The sequence below is a fragment of the Opisthocomus hoazin genome, chromosome 8, assembly GCF_030867145.1.
Source record: "Opisthocomus hoazin isolate bOpiHoa1 chromosome 8, bOpiHoa1.hap1, whole genome shotgun sequence".
In the NCBI taxonomy this organism is placed as follows: Eukaryota; Metazoa; Chordata; class Aves; order Opisthocomiformes; family Opisthocomidae; genus Opisthocomus; species Opisthocomus hoazin.
Genome location: NC_134421.1, coordinates 57,267,432 through 57,283,423, shown reverse-complemented (window position 1 = coordinate 57,283,423; position 15,992 = coordinate 57,267,432). Strand labels below are relative to the sequence as shown.

Sequence of the window (15,992 nt, the reverse complement as noted above, 5' to 3'; positions counted from 1 at the left end):
TCCTTCTGCATTGTATATTCACAAGATTATTTCTGTGACAATACTTCTAGGAGGGTTGATATGAAAACGTAGAAATCTAATCTCATTAGAGAAGATCTGAAGCTAGCTAGGGACATGAACTTTTGCAATTACATCTACACTGCTACTATTAATACAAGTTCATACCAATTTGAATAAAATGCATGGGATATTAGTTTATACCTACTTAAAACCATGAAGCACATGGGAATACATTGTTCTAAAAATATTTCTTTTTTAGGATATGACAATTTTTGCTTTATAAATACTCTAGAGTATCTGGGCAACTAACAATCCAAAAATGAAAGCAACCCCTTTCCTATCACTGACACAGCTGCAATTCAAGTAAGCTCACAACATTTTGTTAACACAGTAAGAACAGTTTTTATTTACAAATCCACAGCTAAGTACAAAAACATCTTTCCATAAACCAATTAGCTCCCAAGTTTCAGGAAGATCATTCTCACAGTGATCAGACCAGCTCTACACAAGGAGCTTCTCCTTCCAGCCAGAGAAGACATGTCCACTCGCATGGCAAACAGCTCTCCCCTATTACCACACACTTCAGCAAGCCACAGTGAGCGGCTAAATACAGCAGTGCCCCAGAACGCCCCAAAGCACCCCACTCCTTTCCGCTCCCAGTAGCACTGCACGCTCCTACCTGTGGCAGCACTGCAATGGCAATTATCTGCACAAATCTTTTTCCTCGTGCTTCCTGCTCCTCATATCCCAACTATCCCTTTAGCTGCAGGAACAGCATGAGGCCCTGAGCATATTCTAAAATTAAGCACAAAGCCTCACAAATTAAGGGCATTTTAGCTACACATTGCTAGCTAGGTTAGCACTTCTCTCTCATGTAGAGATCCTTTTTGTTTGCAAAATGATGTTTGTTAGGAAAAACAATGATCTCCATCCATCTAGAGTATACTTTTAAGGATGTTTTTCTATAAAAGATCTCTCAGCTGACATACAAATGTCACCGAATCAAAAATAAAAAGCATATCCTGTCTAACAAGAGATAAGCAAGGAAAGCAAAAGCTTTCCAGGGGAAAAAAAATAGGATGGTGAATACAGACAAAGAATTTGAGATAACTGGAAGCAGTCTTTATCATGGACTCTGGCTTTACACTTTCTCATTACACAAATCTAGATGACACATTTAAAATGCAGTATGTCAACTACTATCGGGCTAACAGACATTTGAGCATTTGTATTTCATACGTGCATCATCAGAATTAAAAAGAGCAAATATTTCAGAAAATCACCATGTGTTAGTCTCAAAAGTATAATTACTTTGCTTTCCTCAATTTGCCCTCCAATTTTTTTAGACAGCAATGGGTAGAATGAATATGTGAAAAAAATAAGAAAGCTGTAAAATTTAATAATAACACATCAGAAAGAAGTGTGCCAACTCTCTAAGCAACTACACTGTTTAAAACAAGGACATCATTTCAACAGTAAGCTTTCAAGTTTTGTTTTGTTCTCTTAGACCAGACATGAAAATTCCACAAATACCAAAAATATCAAAATAAGACATTTTAAAGATGCACAAAACTTGCTCTTCTTCTAAAACTTAACACACAATATATATTTAAAATTACACACAAGGATATTTTAGCTAAACCAGTTAATAGAACAAGCATCAGCCATAACAGAACTTGAAGTTTTCTAGTTCTCAGAAATAGTCTTGCAAAACACCCTGACGTTACGACTTCAAGCAGCGCTGCCTTAAGCAGTTCACCACCTCAACAAGATGGCACAAGACCGCCACCTTGTGAAAAAAAAAAATCAGACCTGCATTAACAGGACAAAAATCAACTGTCACCAGAAATTATAGAATACTTTTTCCTACAATATTTTTAACAGAAGTAATCCATATGATTTATCTACTCACAAGAAACGTAACAGATAAAAAAAATATTTCAGCATGCACTTGTTGCTTACAGCGTAAAATTCATGCTAATTTTGAACTTGAACTCATGTTGTCAAAGAACTTCACAGGAGTGAAATACAGAATACTCACAAATAACAGAAAATACAGTTCACAGCATATAGGATCACTAAACAAACTTCCTATCTTCCCAAATAACCACCTGTTTTTAACTAAAAGAAAAAAACAAGGTGTTAAATTATTTGTCTTTTTTTTCCCCCCACCTCAAAACAATTCAGCCATGCTATGGCTGTTCAGCTCTCTATTGTTATTATTTTGACAGTTATGGAAAAATCATCATCTTCTTTCTGTCTGAGAAAACTGAACCTGAGCCTTTATTTTTAAACAGCGATTACAAAAATCTTAGCTGCACTATTTTTGTTTTCATCTTGGACTTTTCAACAAGTGTGCGTGACTTTTTTCTACATAGACAGCTGATTAATAAGATTTGCAATAAATTACCAGTTTAATGCTGCTGTAAGTAATTTCATTGCCAAATGACACCTGCTGAAGAATTAACCTAAAGTGAACAATTATGGCTGTACTGAAACTAGAAGACCTCGGAAACATAAACCAGCATAAACACAGTCCTTTCTGTAGGTTTTTAAGACTAATAGCTAATAAATTATGAACAACTACAATGGAAATGTTTCAGGGGCTAAACACTAAAATGGATTTTCCAAGAGGTACTTGTTCCAAGATTATAAAGTATGTTTAAATAATTCCTGTATCTAGATTTAAACTATGCGACTGATATCTGTCAGATTTCTAAAAGATGTTGATGGAACTTGGAGACCTTTCCTTATGAGATATATATATGATTACAATCATCTTGATTTCTGAGACTGGATCAGGCTAACACTGAATATTACCCACAAACTCCCTGTGGTTCGTCAGCAAAAGTGAAAATATAGCTTTACTCTAAAAATAAATTCTTTCATGTTTTAGTAATTCATGGACTTTCTCCTTCAACTTACATCAACTCAGTCTGCTTTTAAATTAGCAAAATAGGTTGAGAATAACTGTACTCTTAAATTAAAATATGTAAGTATACTGATAAATCTTTTGATAAAATATTATGCCATCTTTTAACATTCATTAAAAAAAAACCCAACAGTTCACATACATCTCTCTACATGTAACTTTTCTAGTGTCTTGTGATGTGGAGCTCGTTAGAAGGTATTGTGCTCAAAATTTTGGGGGACTTTTTGCATTCACTTTTCTTCACAAAAGAGTTGCATTAAAATTGTATATATTTAAAATGAGTTCTTTTCACTTGAAACATGGCTGCTGTCTCTGTTAAGAGTAAGGAGGAAGCATAAACACTGTTTCTTAACAGGGTTGATAATCGAAGGCATTCAGGCACCAGCATCAACAGACATGCTCGACAAAACAAGACACCTGTGGACTACATAAGCACAGGATTTTTTGCACCTTGTTAAGTGAATAAACAGCTGCTGCCCTACACAAAGCCAGGAAAAAAAAAACCCAGATCTAGAAGACAACTCAGAATTCTACCCAGAGCCCCATCCCTTCCCATGTTACCATTCCAACTCAGTACTAAAATTTGAGAACACAAATGAAGTTGTACTAAAACACACATATGGTCTTCATCTTGCTTATGTTTTTACTGGCATGGCATACAAAAACAAAATTGGCAGCAGAAGGCACACAAGACTTTCCCCCCGGATCTATCATACTAAAATCACAACACGTGACAACATCCTGGACTCTTCAAGAGCCATGCTGGATTCTTGGAAAGCAACCCATTTCGGGTTTCTCTTGACCCTTCAACTTCTACGTAAGCCAATCAGGAGTGATTGAAAATGGCTTTCCCTATTGTACACACATCATCAACAAATTACCATACCGGCAACAGGTCAAGAAGCAGTTACCTGGCAAATGTCTTAAATTCAATACAAATAAACCTACTCATTGAAGAGAGGCTTTCAGGTTTCCTTAGCAGAAACAGGGTTGCAAAAACATTGGAGAGGAGAAGCTGAGTTAAACACAATCTTCATAGTGTTAGTACAGGGAAGGGATCAGAGTCAGGACACAGATCAGCATACTGTAAAAGAAAAAAAATAACAGTACTGATGTGAGTAAATAACTCCACAGTACTGACCTTTTGAGAACAATTCCATTTCTGAGTGACTGGAGCAGCAATAATATGATATGTTTACATAGACCTGGCTGCAGTACTTTCATTACAGAACAAGAGAGAACCTAAAGATGCTACACAGTATGTGAAGTTTTGGATCCCCTCCTGCACATAATTTAGTTATATTTATAAAACAGTTTAATAGTTAACATCAAGCGATCAAATATTTTAGAGCCTGATTAATGTCATTTACTGACAGGAACCATTACAGCCTTCTTTTGTTCTGATGATAATGCACGAGATGCTTTAAAAATATATATATATATATATACACATTGTATTTTACCTTTGTAAAACAAAATATATACTCTCTAGTTCTGTTAGATTTGTATATATATGAAAAAACATTTAAAGAACAATTCAGTAATGCCATTATTATTTCTGTAAGATTACACATCAAAGATCTCAGAAACACTCAGTTCAACTTGGGAGTGCACTCCTATCCTACTTCAGTACAAACCTGTGAACACAAAACCTCAGGACATAAAAGCCTGATTACTTAACAGAGTATTCATTAGACTGCATTCCACTGTGTAATCACACGTTTCAGTCTGACATACATAAATTACTCCCCTTCTAACAGGGCACATTATCAACTGCAATTTATCTTGTGTTGTACGGTAACATTTATTCCTTCAAAGAAGTACATGCATATAGCCTCCACTGTATTTTCTAAATACTAGTTCGAAATAAAATTTTCAAAATGCTCTAATGATTTAAGAGCCTACATTCTGTTTGCAAAACTAATGTAAGCATTTATTGAAAAAAAATATCATGAAATTCAGCGGGATGTAGGAGGTTCTGAAAACATTATACTTCAGTAGTGGTTTATACCTTGACCACCAGCAAACCTAGATGGAAACAACCTGATCCAAGGAATAAATATGCACCCAGAGGTAACAAAAAGGTTAAACATTTAAACACTTTGTTTTAAAGAGAAACCTCTGAAACATAAACTGTCATACCTTCAAGGGCATTTTATATAGTATTTTATTATAGTGAAAATGAAATGTAAACATCTCCCTTATTTCACATTAATTACAGAAAGGTCTTCAAATTCCCCCTCACACTGAATTTGTTAATTCCAGAAAATCATAAATTCAGTATGTGGAATATCTTCGCATCACAACATATCAGATGTCACATTCAGTTGCAAGAACATAAGCAAACAGCTTACTTCCCCAGTTCCAACTGGGAAAAAAAGTCCTTACATAACGCAGAACATACTGCTTCATTCCAGAGTCCGCAGTTCTGAAACAGAACAGCATTTTCCTAAGGGTATGAAAGCATGAAGAAAAAAAAAAAAAAGATAAAAAATCACCACATAAACCTCTGGATTTCATCACTATTTGGCCATTGGAATGTTTTGTTTAGAAAAAGATAAAAAGTTAGAGCATTCACAACAATATAAAAAGCCAGCTCCAGAAGCTGTCTACATAGAGCTGGAAATGGAATATTAAGCCTATATATCAAGAATGGCAAAATAAAGTAACGGAATTCTAGCAATTTTTGAGGAACTGTGACTGCTAATAAACATAAAAAATACATTAAGATCCAGAATATTGATTTTGATTTTAGTGTATCAGCAAAACTCCAGCCAGCAAACATATAGACTGGCACTAACACATATTTTACAAGCTCATGTCTTTGGAAGATTTTTCTCCAGACATAGAATGTATAATGTCTGTTATCTGCTAGTAAATACTTATGAACATAGGTAAATTTCCAGATCAGGAACCAAGAGATGACAGTGATTAAGCTGTACTGCACAGGGTGCTTTCGTAATGACAGAAGGAATTTCCTGATTTTAGTAGGGGTCAGTAGATGAGGGAATGAAAAAAAGACAGTAAAGGACAGGAAATAGAACAGCTGAGGAAAGTGCAAACAGGCTTCGTGGCTACTTCTGTCACCAACAACTATTCCACCATTGATGAAGACAAAAACGAAGAACGCAGTTACTAATATGATGTATGGCCAAATTAAAGCAGTAAGTGTAACTAAGTTTTTAGGCGATATGAGATACTCAATGAGAAACTGCAACATTCTGATCAAATCCGAAAATGATCCTTTCCTGGAAGAAATCTTTTCATCTTTCTTTTTCTGTAACTCTGTCTTCCAGGCTTCGTTTAGCTTCTCTGCAACAACATTTCCAGCACAAAAAACTGTCCACACAATATTTGTCTGACGAAACATGAAGCCACAAAATCCAAGCAGAGCTGAAGTTTTATGGTTACCATAAAGGCACATTAAATAGGCAAAGAGAGTAAAAAATACTGATCCTGGGTCCGTATAATAAAGGAATGTAAAAAAATAAAGGGTGGGAAACACTGCAAGAGTTAGCGTAGACAAGATTCTCTGGAAACCAGACACAGCCTAGAGAAGAAGCAGAAAAATGTGGTTAGCAATGTTCAGTAAAAATAAAAAAAAAAAAACAAACAACCTAATAAAGAGTATCATTCTGGAGAATTCCATTAACACAATATAACATTTCTTACAGTGTTTGGTTCCATTACTACACAAGCACCCCTGCTATATTTTTGTTAAACCTCCTGCTATGTTAATACAGAGCGTCGGACTATACAATGTTAAAAGACAAATGCAAGTACACAACATTATTGCAAGTGAGTTAAAAATACAGCAATGAAAATACACCAACTTCTTTTATACATCAGGTGTTTAAATATTTGTGGCATTAAAATAACTGTGGGAGTATAACTGCTCCAATACGTAGGATAAAAGAGCTGCATTAATGGGCAAAAGAAAACAAAAAAAATTCAGTGTTTTAGGTCCCTGCAATCTCATCATCAGACTCTGTTTATCCGTGAGAGAGCAGAACATATCATTCTGTGCTTGTACTATTGCCCCTTTTGAACCCAGTCCACAGAATGGCCAGTTCCAAGTTTCTAATCTTTGGTGCAGCTTTTATTGTTTATCTTCATTATAATTCACGAGTTAGAAAATAAACTTTAAGGAAGATAGGCAACCACGCAGTTAAAAACTCCTCCCAAATATCCCTCTCACTACTTCATGCAACGTAATTCACAATATTAAAAAATGTTGCGTGTTGTTTCTGAATGATGTAGTGTGGGGTGCAACAGCCAGTCACCACCTTATAGAAAAAAGGAATGGAGAAAATGCTTAGTTCGAAGAAGTGCCACATTTTCTCATGTTTAGACTATTGTTATGAACCCCTTTTGTTTTCTTACATTTACATTTCCACCTCCAAGCATAAAATTAAAAGTATTCTGAAAGTGGAAACAATTTATTGAATTTGACCCAATTCTGTATAGTCTTATCATGTGCTTAAACATGAAGAGTCTCCTATAATAAAGTACACCAGGAGAAATTTTCTTTATAGTAAAGGAATCCTTCAGTTATTGGGGAACAAGCAAAAATGTTTTAAAAAAACAAAGTGAAGCAAAAGAACTTTACTAAGGTGAAAGACTTTGAACAGGCCATTAACCACTGGAACAATTTACCTACTGCAGCAGTGGATGCTCCACCACTTTAAACATACAATATTCTTGTATCTAACTTGAACTGTTATGGTCTGGATGGGTGGACTGCTAGACAGGTAAAAACTGGCTGCATAGTTAACTGGTCACACTCTATTGAAAGGTGAATGTAACAACCAGAGTATCACAGGGATCTACAGCAGGACCTGTCCTGTTTAACATCTTTATCGATGACTTGAAATCAATGAGAGTACGCTCTCATAAAATCTCAAAATAGATGGCTTGGGAGGACCGAACAGCAGTGCCTACCGATACCCGTGAGGACGTCAGCAGGTAAAGGGAGCCAGGTCCCTTGACGCGGGACACGGTGGGAGGACAAGAGACAACAGGCATAAACTCAAATGAGAAGTTCAGACCAGAAGTAAGAAAAGCCTACTTCACCGTGAGTGTAGTCAGGCATGGAGCAGGTTACACAGAGAGGCTGTGCAGTCACCCTCCATCCCTGGAGAATTTTCCAGGCCCCAGCTCTGAGCAACGTGGTCTGATCTCAGGGGCGGCCTGCTTTGCGCTGGAGGGTCCCTTCTAACCTGAATCATTCTCCCGTTCCTTCCTCTGGTTCTAAATACTGACTTCAAACCTGGTATCTTTCTAAAGAACACATTTCAATTTAAACGCAGCTCACAGAGCTTCACTCAGGATTCACTGGTTGAAGTTTTGTGGAGACTCTTAAGCGATTCCAACCAGATCAGCATTCAGACCTTTGGATAGTAAGTCTATATGTGTACTAACTTTAACTTCTATTTCAATGGGACTACTTATAGATAAGAGTACATTTTTAGAGGACTGCACCCTGAGACAGAAAAAAAGATACTAAAAAAATGTAGAGAAAAGGACCATGCCTCCCTGGCCAAACTCGTAGTTGTAACTGCAGTTACATAAAACTGAAGACAGCTCACATACGCAGTGAAGCGAACGTACACGGAGCCATCAAAATTGCTTGTGCAGGCCCATAAAATCATAGAATTATAGAATGCTTTGGGTTGGAAAGGACCTTTAGAGATCATCTAGCCCAACCCTCCGGCAGCAAGCAGGGACATCTTCAACTAGACCAGGTTGCTCAGAGCCCCGTCCAACATAGCCAATACCCTTTTAAATCCTCTAAGCTCTGGTCAAGAGTGACATCTCATACAGCAGGGTCTGATAGCCCAGCTGCACCTGCATGGAAAGACTTCTTCTCCCCTTGGGTTCAAATGTCTTCCCTTTGAATTTGTGATGACTCCTCTGCCTCTCCATTATAAGAGTTGTTGAGATACCAGCCTACCCAGTTTTATGCACTTGCATGGTGGCTTTTATGAAAGCTGTTCCATTTAACAGCACAAGAACATAAGCTCTATGCCTATTGTTGGCCTAAGAAGAATCAAAGCCATTTGAAGATGTTTAATTTGCTCCTATAGCGTGATGTGGTGAGGAAGGGGAGCCCGGTTGTCTGCAGAGCCTCCTTGTCCAGGAGAACATGAGCAGCTCCACCAGCACTGTCTTTGAGTGAGCCAGTGATAAGCTTATGTTGAACTGCTCCTGGGGGGACACTGCTCCACCAGTGCATGACATCTCCACACCGCACTCATCATCACTCACGGTGGTTTGTAATAAAGGCTCCTGGCTTTGTTCACTTTCTACTAAAATGACTGCCTTTCTGCAATCACAAGAGCAGATGGTTCATTAGCGGAGCCACTGCTACCTCAGGACCCTGTCTGAATTTGACTGAGATTCATCTTGGACATTTCTTTTTGGTGAGTTACCTCAAGGGTGACTCTGTCCTATTCATATTGGGTGCAGTCCTAACTGTGGTATATACCGGTTAGCTTGGGCCCTGAGGTCATGGCAAGGTGGCAGTGTAGCGTCATCAGCATCGCTAACGTCCTCATCACTCTACTTTGACCGTACCTTATTCTTCTGATGGATCTTGAACAGAAGTAAATACAGTAGGTAGAAGTTGCCAGCACCGAAGAGGAGGTTAATAAACCTGAGCATTCCCGCCGAGCACACCACGCTTCCCGTCCACCCGAAGAGCCACGCCGCGGGCTTCACCACTCCCACCGAGGCCAGGTACAAGCCCGGCGGCGTGGTGATCATGGGGTCCCACTGGAAAGCGGAGAGGAACAGGGTTACGGGGCTGCCACCACACGAGGAAGGGCCAGCGGCGGGGTACGGGACCCCATCCCCACCCACGCCCCGTTCTGCCAGCTCGGGTGTTTAGCAAATTCCCGGCGTTATCAGACCGACACGTTGGAGTAGTTTGCATCCCACGCCGCGCGGCGCTGCACCACCGCGTAACGGAACGGGGAAAGCACCGGTCTGGAGAACAACGGCCGCGAGCGACCCCCCCTCCCGAGCGCCCTCGGTCCGTTCGGAGCCGCCACCGACCCCGACCGGGGAACGCCGCCCGGCAGGGCCCCGCGCAGACCTGGAGGAAGCGGCCATGGCAGTAGGCCTGCGCCTGGGGGACGTGGAAGGCCTCGTCCATGTATGGCCCGCGCTGGCGGCGGTTGATGGCCGCGAAGAGCAGGCACGACAGCAGGAACGCGCCGCTCATAGCGGCCGAGAAGCCGTAGGCCTCGGCCCGCTCCATGCCGGCGGCGGAGGCCGGGTGACCGGGAAGCGGCCGCGCTTCCGGGGCGGGCCGGGCGCGGGGAGGAGGGGCCGGGCGGGGGAGAGAGGCTGCGGGCTGCGGGCGGGCGGCCGGGCCGGGCCGCGCCGCGCCGGGCGGGAAGGGGCGGGGAGCGCGGGCCGTGCTGCCGGGCGTGATGGAGTGGACGCGGCCGCTGGAGCTGTTCCCGGGCTGCGCCGTCACCCTCCTGCTCTTCCACGGCGTGAGGAACGCCGCCGCGCTGAGGAGGAAGGCCGTGGAGGGAGCCATTGAGGGAGCCTTGATCAACCCGGCCATGGTGAGCGGGCGCTTCCTGCGGCGTGGAGACCCTTCCCCGTGGGAGGTCTGTGGAGACCCTTCCCCGTGGGAGGTCTGTGGAGACCCTTCCCGGTGGGGGCTCTGTGGAGAACTCGTGGCCGCCGTCACGCGTGCCGCTGTACAGGCGCTGCGCGGTGCCCGTGCTTCGCTGTGGTTACGCTGTACACTGTGGTACAGTGTCGGGGTTCATCTCCGTGAAAGAAGCAGCCGCGGCCAAAACGCCATCGTCTTGGTTCGCTTCACATCCTGCTAGGTGGAGCTGTTTAAACCGGGTGCTGTCTGTACAATGTAGTACCGATTGCTACATGCAATTGTTGTCAGCTCAAGCACACTTTTTAGAATAAAATTGTGTTTATATTGGTTTGACTACTTTGGATTGAGAGAGCTGGCCTTAGACATGCCTGTTGTTTTAAGGGCTTTGCACTTAATACAGAAAAAATTACTTCCACAAGCAAGCAGAAGTGTTTTGTTCCACACTTTTATGCGCACAACTCAAATTATCGTTAATGGGTGTTAGATCTACTTCTCATTTGATAGATCTACATCTCTATGTCTTCACTAATGGGCAACACAGCTTTTAGCTTAAATGTTAATAAACAAGATGCTTTTGAGATACTTCATGCTTCTAGAGTAATCTGAGGCTTGAATAAAAAATAAAATGAAATATGCTACATGTAAATTAGGCGAATGGGTTCTTTCCATCAAAATTTCTGCTAATGTAATGACAGGGTCTTTCTGCTCGGGAGAGGGCTGTCAGGAAATTGTTACGGTGAAAGAGAAGTTCCTGTGTCTGTTAGCCTGCAGTCCTGCATGGCACGTGACTGCTTGTGGCTGCTTTCCACAACTTCCTCAAGAAGTTACCGTTCCTACGTATTTGAACCCTGCTTCAGTAGGAACATCGATTTCTGCAGAAGCTGTTCTCTAGAGCAACCTCTAGCTAGCAGGTGTCAAAGGAGACAAAAGCCTGCTGTGTGAGTTCATGTAAGACCAATCAATATACCCAAATCTACTATTTGGAGCCTTTGTTCTCATTTAAACCCATAAGTGGTTTCTGAATCTAGTCTTTTTTTGGTAGAATTAGCAAAGCAGGAGTTAGGGAAGGGGAAAAAAAAAATCTGTTCTGGCAATTTACTGACAGAAGATTTAGTAATGTAATTCCGTTTTCAAAAGATTTCAGTTACCTGACTGAGAGACTGTAATCTTTATTTTTATGTGAAGTATTACCCCACGCAGGAAATAATCGCATTGACTCTGTAAGAGCAAGAATTGCTAAGATATCTAGCAGAATACTGTTCTGCTCACTTCTATGACTGCAGAATTAGACTATCTAGTGGTCAGGATTTTTTCAAGAGTTCAAAATAGTATGTTAAATTTCTGTTTTGACTTCTTCTGTTGTGTTTTACAGATTGTAGATACTTTTCAAATTCTTGTGGCGGCCAACAAAGCAGTTCATCTACACAAGATCGGCAAAATGAAGACCAGATCTCTCTATGCAGAAATTATTTTCAGCCTTTCACCAAACAACAATGTAAGATTTACTGAACAAATGTCTTTTTTTCCTAGAGAAGCTTCCTAAGATCCATGCAGCCAAACTAAATATAAATATTCACTTAACTGTTTACCTGGCTACTAATAGAAGTTACTGTTATTTTTAATAATGCTAATATGCTGTTATCTCCTGTAGTTTGTTAGAATTCCATTAGTGTAAAACGTGTGTCAATTTATACTCTTGGTTTATTTGACCCAGTAACTGAAAAGGCTGCTTATATGTAGTGAGAAAGTGACTAACAATATTTTGATATTTTTCACCTTTTCTTAGATTTCAGATGCATTTAAAAAGTTTGGCATTTCAGACAGTGACACAGCAGTACTCATTGTTCTGGTTGTGGATGGAGAAAAAACTGTAAATCTGGAAGATCTCACGTCTCAGGTAGAAGGCCAACAGGTTCCTCTAGATGAACTCCCCCAGCTAACAGACACTGCCAAGATTAAAAAGGTACGTAGCCAAAAGAGATGACTGGTGTAGAGAAAAGGGATAGTTTAGTTGTCTTGTTACTGGAAAGCGGCGAAATAATTCACTCTCTAAAACTTAAGATGCTTTTATGTTCTTCTGAAGCCAACGGAAGAGCTGAGCCTGTACCATGCAAATCTGAGTGGGTGGCTCAGCTGAAACTGTGTGGCTCTGGTTTGATGATTTAGTTGACCATTTTGGATTCTTCACAGTGCATATGGAAGAAAGAGGCTGTCTGCCTTTTTGGAGGGGGGGCGTTGATTTTTTTAAAAATAAGTTTTCAGCTATTTTTCTGCTGTATTCTTTTCATTTTCTGATATGGAACTTGCTGGGGGGGGGAGAAGCTATAGTCAACCATTTCATTTGACACGACTGGCGGATTTATTAATATCTGAAAAGCAATAAATGTGTTTCCCACATTGCTGAAAGTATAGTGTTTCACTGCTTCATTGGTCAGAGCTAAATTGTGTGTGGTATTTGTGCACAAGCTCTGAAGAAGTTCAAGGCCAAGTTGGATGGAGCTCTAAGCAACCTGGTCTAGTGGAGATGTCCCTGCTCATGGCAAGGGGGTTGGAACCAGATGATCTTTAAGGTCCCTTCCACCCCAAACCATTCTATGACTCTGATTCTAAGTTTGGAGTTTTAGAACGCAGGCATTCTTCATTGCAGCGCTGGACACACAGGGGATAGCTCCGCCAATTGTGCGTGCCGAAAATACACAATTACTAGGTATTTGTGCTATGTTAACATACATATTCATTATATTTCTGAGAAATGCTTATCATATTCATAGTTTTTCCGATAACTCATTAGCATATGTTAATGTCCTTCGCACATGTCTGTTGGTGCCTGTCGGTGGTCATCAGGGGTCTTCAGATGAAGGCATATACTCTTCATCACAGTGTCTGCTGGTTGACCTTTGCTTCTGCACAAACTCAGTTCCAAGATCATGTCTACCGTGTCCTTCAGGGTTGCTTCGTTCCAGTCTTACGGTCATCTTGGATCCCCCTTATCTCTGTAGTTTCGTACATCTGCTCTCCCAAGGCTGAGCTGTCTAATGGGGGATTATTTAGCAGTCTCTCACCTTACAACCATCCCGATTATTCCCAACTTGCTTTGGTTTTAATTAGTCTGTTGTGCAATGATTCGGATGACTTGAAGTGATAACTTTTATCTACATCTGCTACATTCACTACATTCACAGGTATCAGTCTGATTGAATATCGATGAACATAATTAACGTAGGGTCTGTATTTCTTTAGCACAACTGGAAACTTGTTTTAAGTGAACCTTGACTGTTTCTTTCTTAAATTTTTTATATTTGAAAAAAAGTTCTAGGTGTCAAACCCTGACATCACAGATTTTAAGTCTTTAAATTCTTAACATTGTCAGGAAGTTGGAACATAAAAATAAATTCCAGATTGCTGCCTACCATTCAGGCACTTTTGCTTCCTGTTTTCTCAGGCAAATATCCATTTAATGAAAAATAAATTTTCCGTCCTGAACAGTTTCATAATCTTAAGCATGTGACTATTTAGTCACAGCATGGGCGGCTAAAATAAAAATGTGTTGATGAGCTGCCAGGAGCTGTGTTAGAGCATGCATGGTCTTAACAGATTACCATATGGTAGATAGGTATCTTGAAGCATATGTGTTTTTTGTGTGATATAATTCAAGTAACTTAAATCAACTTGATTATGTCTTTCAAAGTAATGATGGGAGACATATGAACAGAATTGGAGAAATCATAGCCTATAACTTGTGGAGTTAAAAGTGCTGCTGTCATTCAGTTTCTTAGCTTTCCTGTATGCCTTGCAGTTTCAGAATTTGCTTGGTTCCTCAGTCCCTATTTTGTCTTGCAGTCACAATACGATAGGAATTTGCAATGTAAAAAGTGGGGGAGGGGGGAAATCTTTTCTTGTGTACAGATTTTTAGAAGATATGTCATCAATTTTTTTCTTCCTTATACAGCTTTTATCTTTTTCTTGTTCTTCTTTTCTGCAGATGTACAAAGTTACTCCACAGGAAGAAAAAATCAGCACCTTATTGGATAGCGTTGTTTGCAGAATGTCAACAAAGGATGTTTTATGAAAATGTGGAAATAAATTTTTTTGAAGGAAAAAGAGGGCTTTGTAAGATGTAAAAACAGTTCATTGCAATTCATCCCGCTTTTCAGAGAAAGTGGTGTAGTACTGAATAGTTCGATGACATCTGAGCTTTAACCACAAACGAGCGAGCTTGGATATGGGGGCAATCTGAGCTGAGTTCTAAGCACAGAGAGCAATTCTGCTGTGCAAAGCAGAGTTTGCCATTGGCATTTCTGTCCATTTTCTTAACAAGAGAAAGAAAATCACTTTTGCCAGTACCTTAAGTTGATCATAAACAGAAGTCTTGGAAATCTGTACTTACTTTTCTCTTTCATCAAATGTTTTGCTAGTCCCAGATAGGGTTCAAACATTGTAAATCATTTTTATTAATCCTCCTCTAATTGGTTTTGCTTTGGCACCCTGATGGATGATATCCTTTTAACGATACTACTGCTGGAAAAGGCATCTCTGTGGCACGAAGTATCACTGATGGGACTAGCAAAAGGAAAGTTTCCTTTGAGAACTGGGAGGGATGGGAGGAGCACCATGGCAGCCAGTGCTGGGGGCATCAGAGGTGTGCAGAGCAACAAATAAGGTCAGTATGGATGATGCGGCGGTGGTGGTGGCACCTGACAATCTGATGTCATCAGATGCCGCGTGCTGCTGAGGTGCGGGTCTGTCGCTGTCATACCTGACTGTTGGTGTTAAAGGATAATGAGAGGTACTTTTACTTCATAACACTGAATTGTGAGTGATGATGCTGACTTACTAGAGTCTGGTTCCAGGTCCAGAATTCACAGAGAAATTTGCACCATAGATATATTCACTTAAATGGTCAATTTAACTTACATAGCACTCTCAAAGGACCATTGAACTCATTTTGTTTCATTGAACCAGTGTTAGGAAAGGCCATCAAAGGGATTTCCAGTAGTCACCAGGTCCAACAGCGCTGCATGAGTATCATTTAATCATATGCTGGCATCCTGTTTAAGAAAAATTGCTTTCCAAATTAGGTAGAAATCCATACTGTTTGGTTTTTTTGTGCTGTATTATTTTTCTGGGACGTGTATAAAACCATATAGCTGTCTGCATCTTTGGGTTTTTTCCCTAATGTTCTCTGACGTATTACAATTTGCCTACTTGCAAGATATTTGGAAGAGTATGCCCCACATACTTACACAGTGTTTGGGAAAACAAAATGTATTCTGGGGGAGAGATAAGTGTGAGTTAGAGTTGAAACATTATCCACCACGGTAAACAGACCAGCAAACTGACATATAGATGTAGCATTGTCTGCGTTTCTGTATTTAATATGGAAATGCCTAGCTTCTGTTTTGCATTTTGATTTTGGTTAATCTGACCCTC

At 40.4% G+C, this 15,992-nt stretch overlaps 2 protein-coding genes across 2 annotated transcripts; one reads left to right on the top strand and one right to left on the bottom strand.

Annotated features, from left to right (window-relative positions):
- Positions 1-420: 420 nt before the first annotated feature.
- On the bottom strand, positions 421-10,235 carry ALG10 (ALG10 alpha-1,2-glucosyltransferase). Its single transcript, XM_075428906.1, has 3 exons — positions 10,029-10,235; positions 9,509-9,706; positions 421-6,482 (listed from the first exon to the last, which is right to left on the bottom strand). The coding sequence occupies exons 1-3, from the start codon at positions 10,191-10,193 to the stop codon at positions 5,427-5,429; spliced, it is 1,419 nt and encodes a 472-aa protein (XP_075285021.1). The 5' UTR covers positions 10,194-10,235; the 3' UTR covers positions 421-5,426.
- A 78-nt stretch (positions 10,236-10,313) lies between these two features.
- On the top strand, positions 10,314-14,938 carry TPRKB (TP53RK binding protein). Its single transcript, XM_075428742.1, has 4 exons — positions 10,314-10,509; positions 11,935-12,057; positions 12,349-12,525; positions 14,545-14,938. Exons 1-4 carry the CDS (start codon positions 10,369-10,371, stop codon positions 14,629-14,631), a joined length of 528 nt encoding a protein of 175 aa, XP_075284857.1. The 5' UTR covers positions 10,314-10,368; the 3' UTR covers positions 14,632-14,938.
- Positions 14,939-15,992: the final 1,054 nt, after the last annotated feature.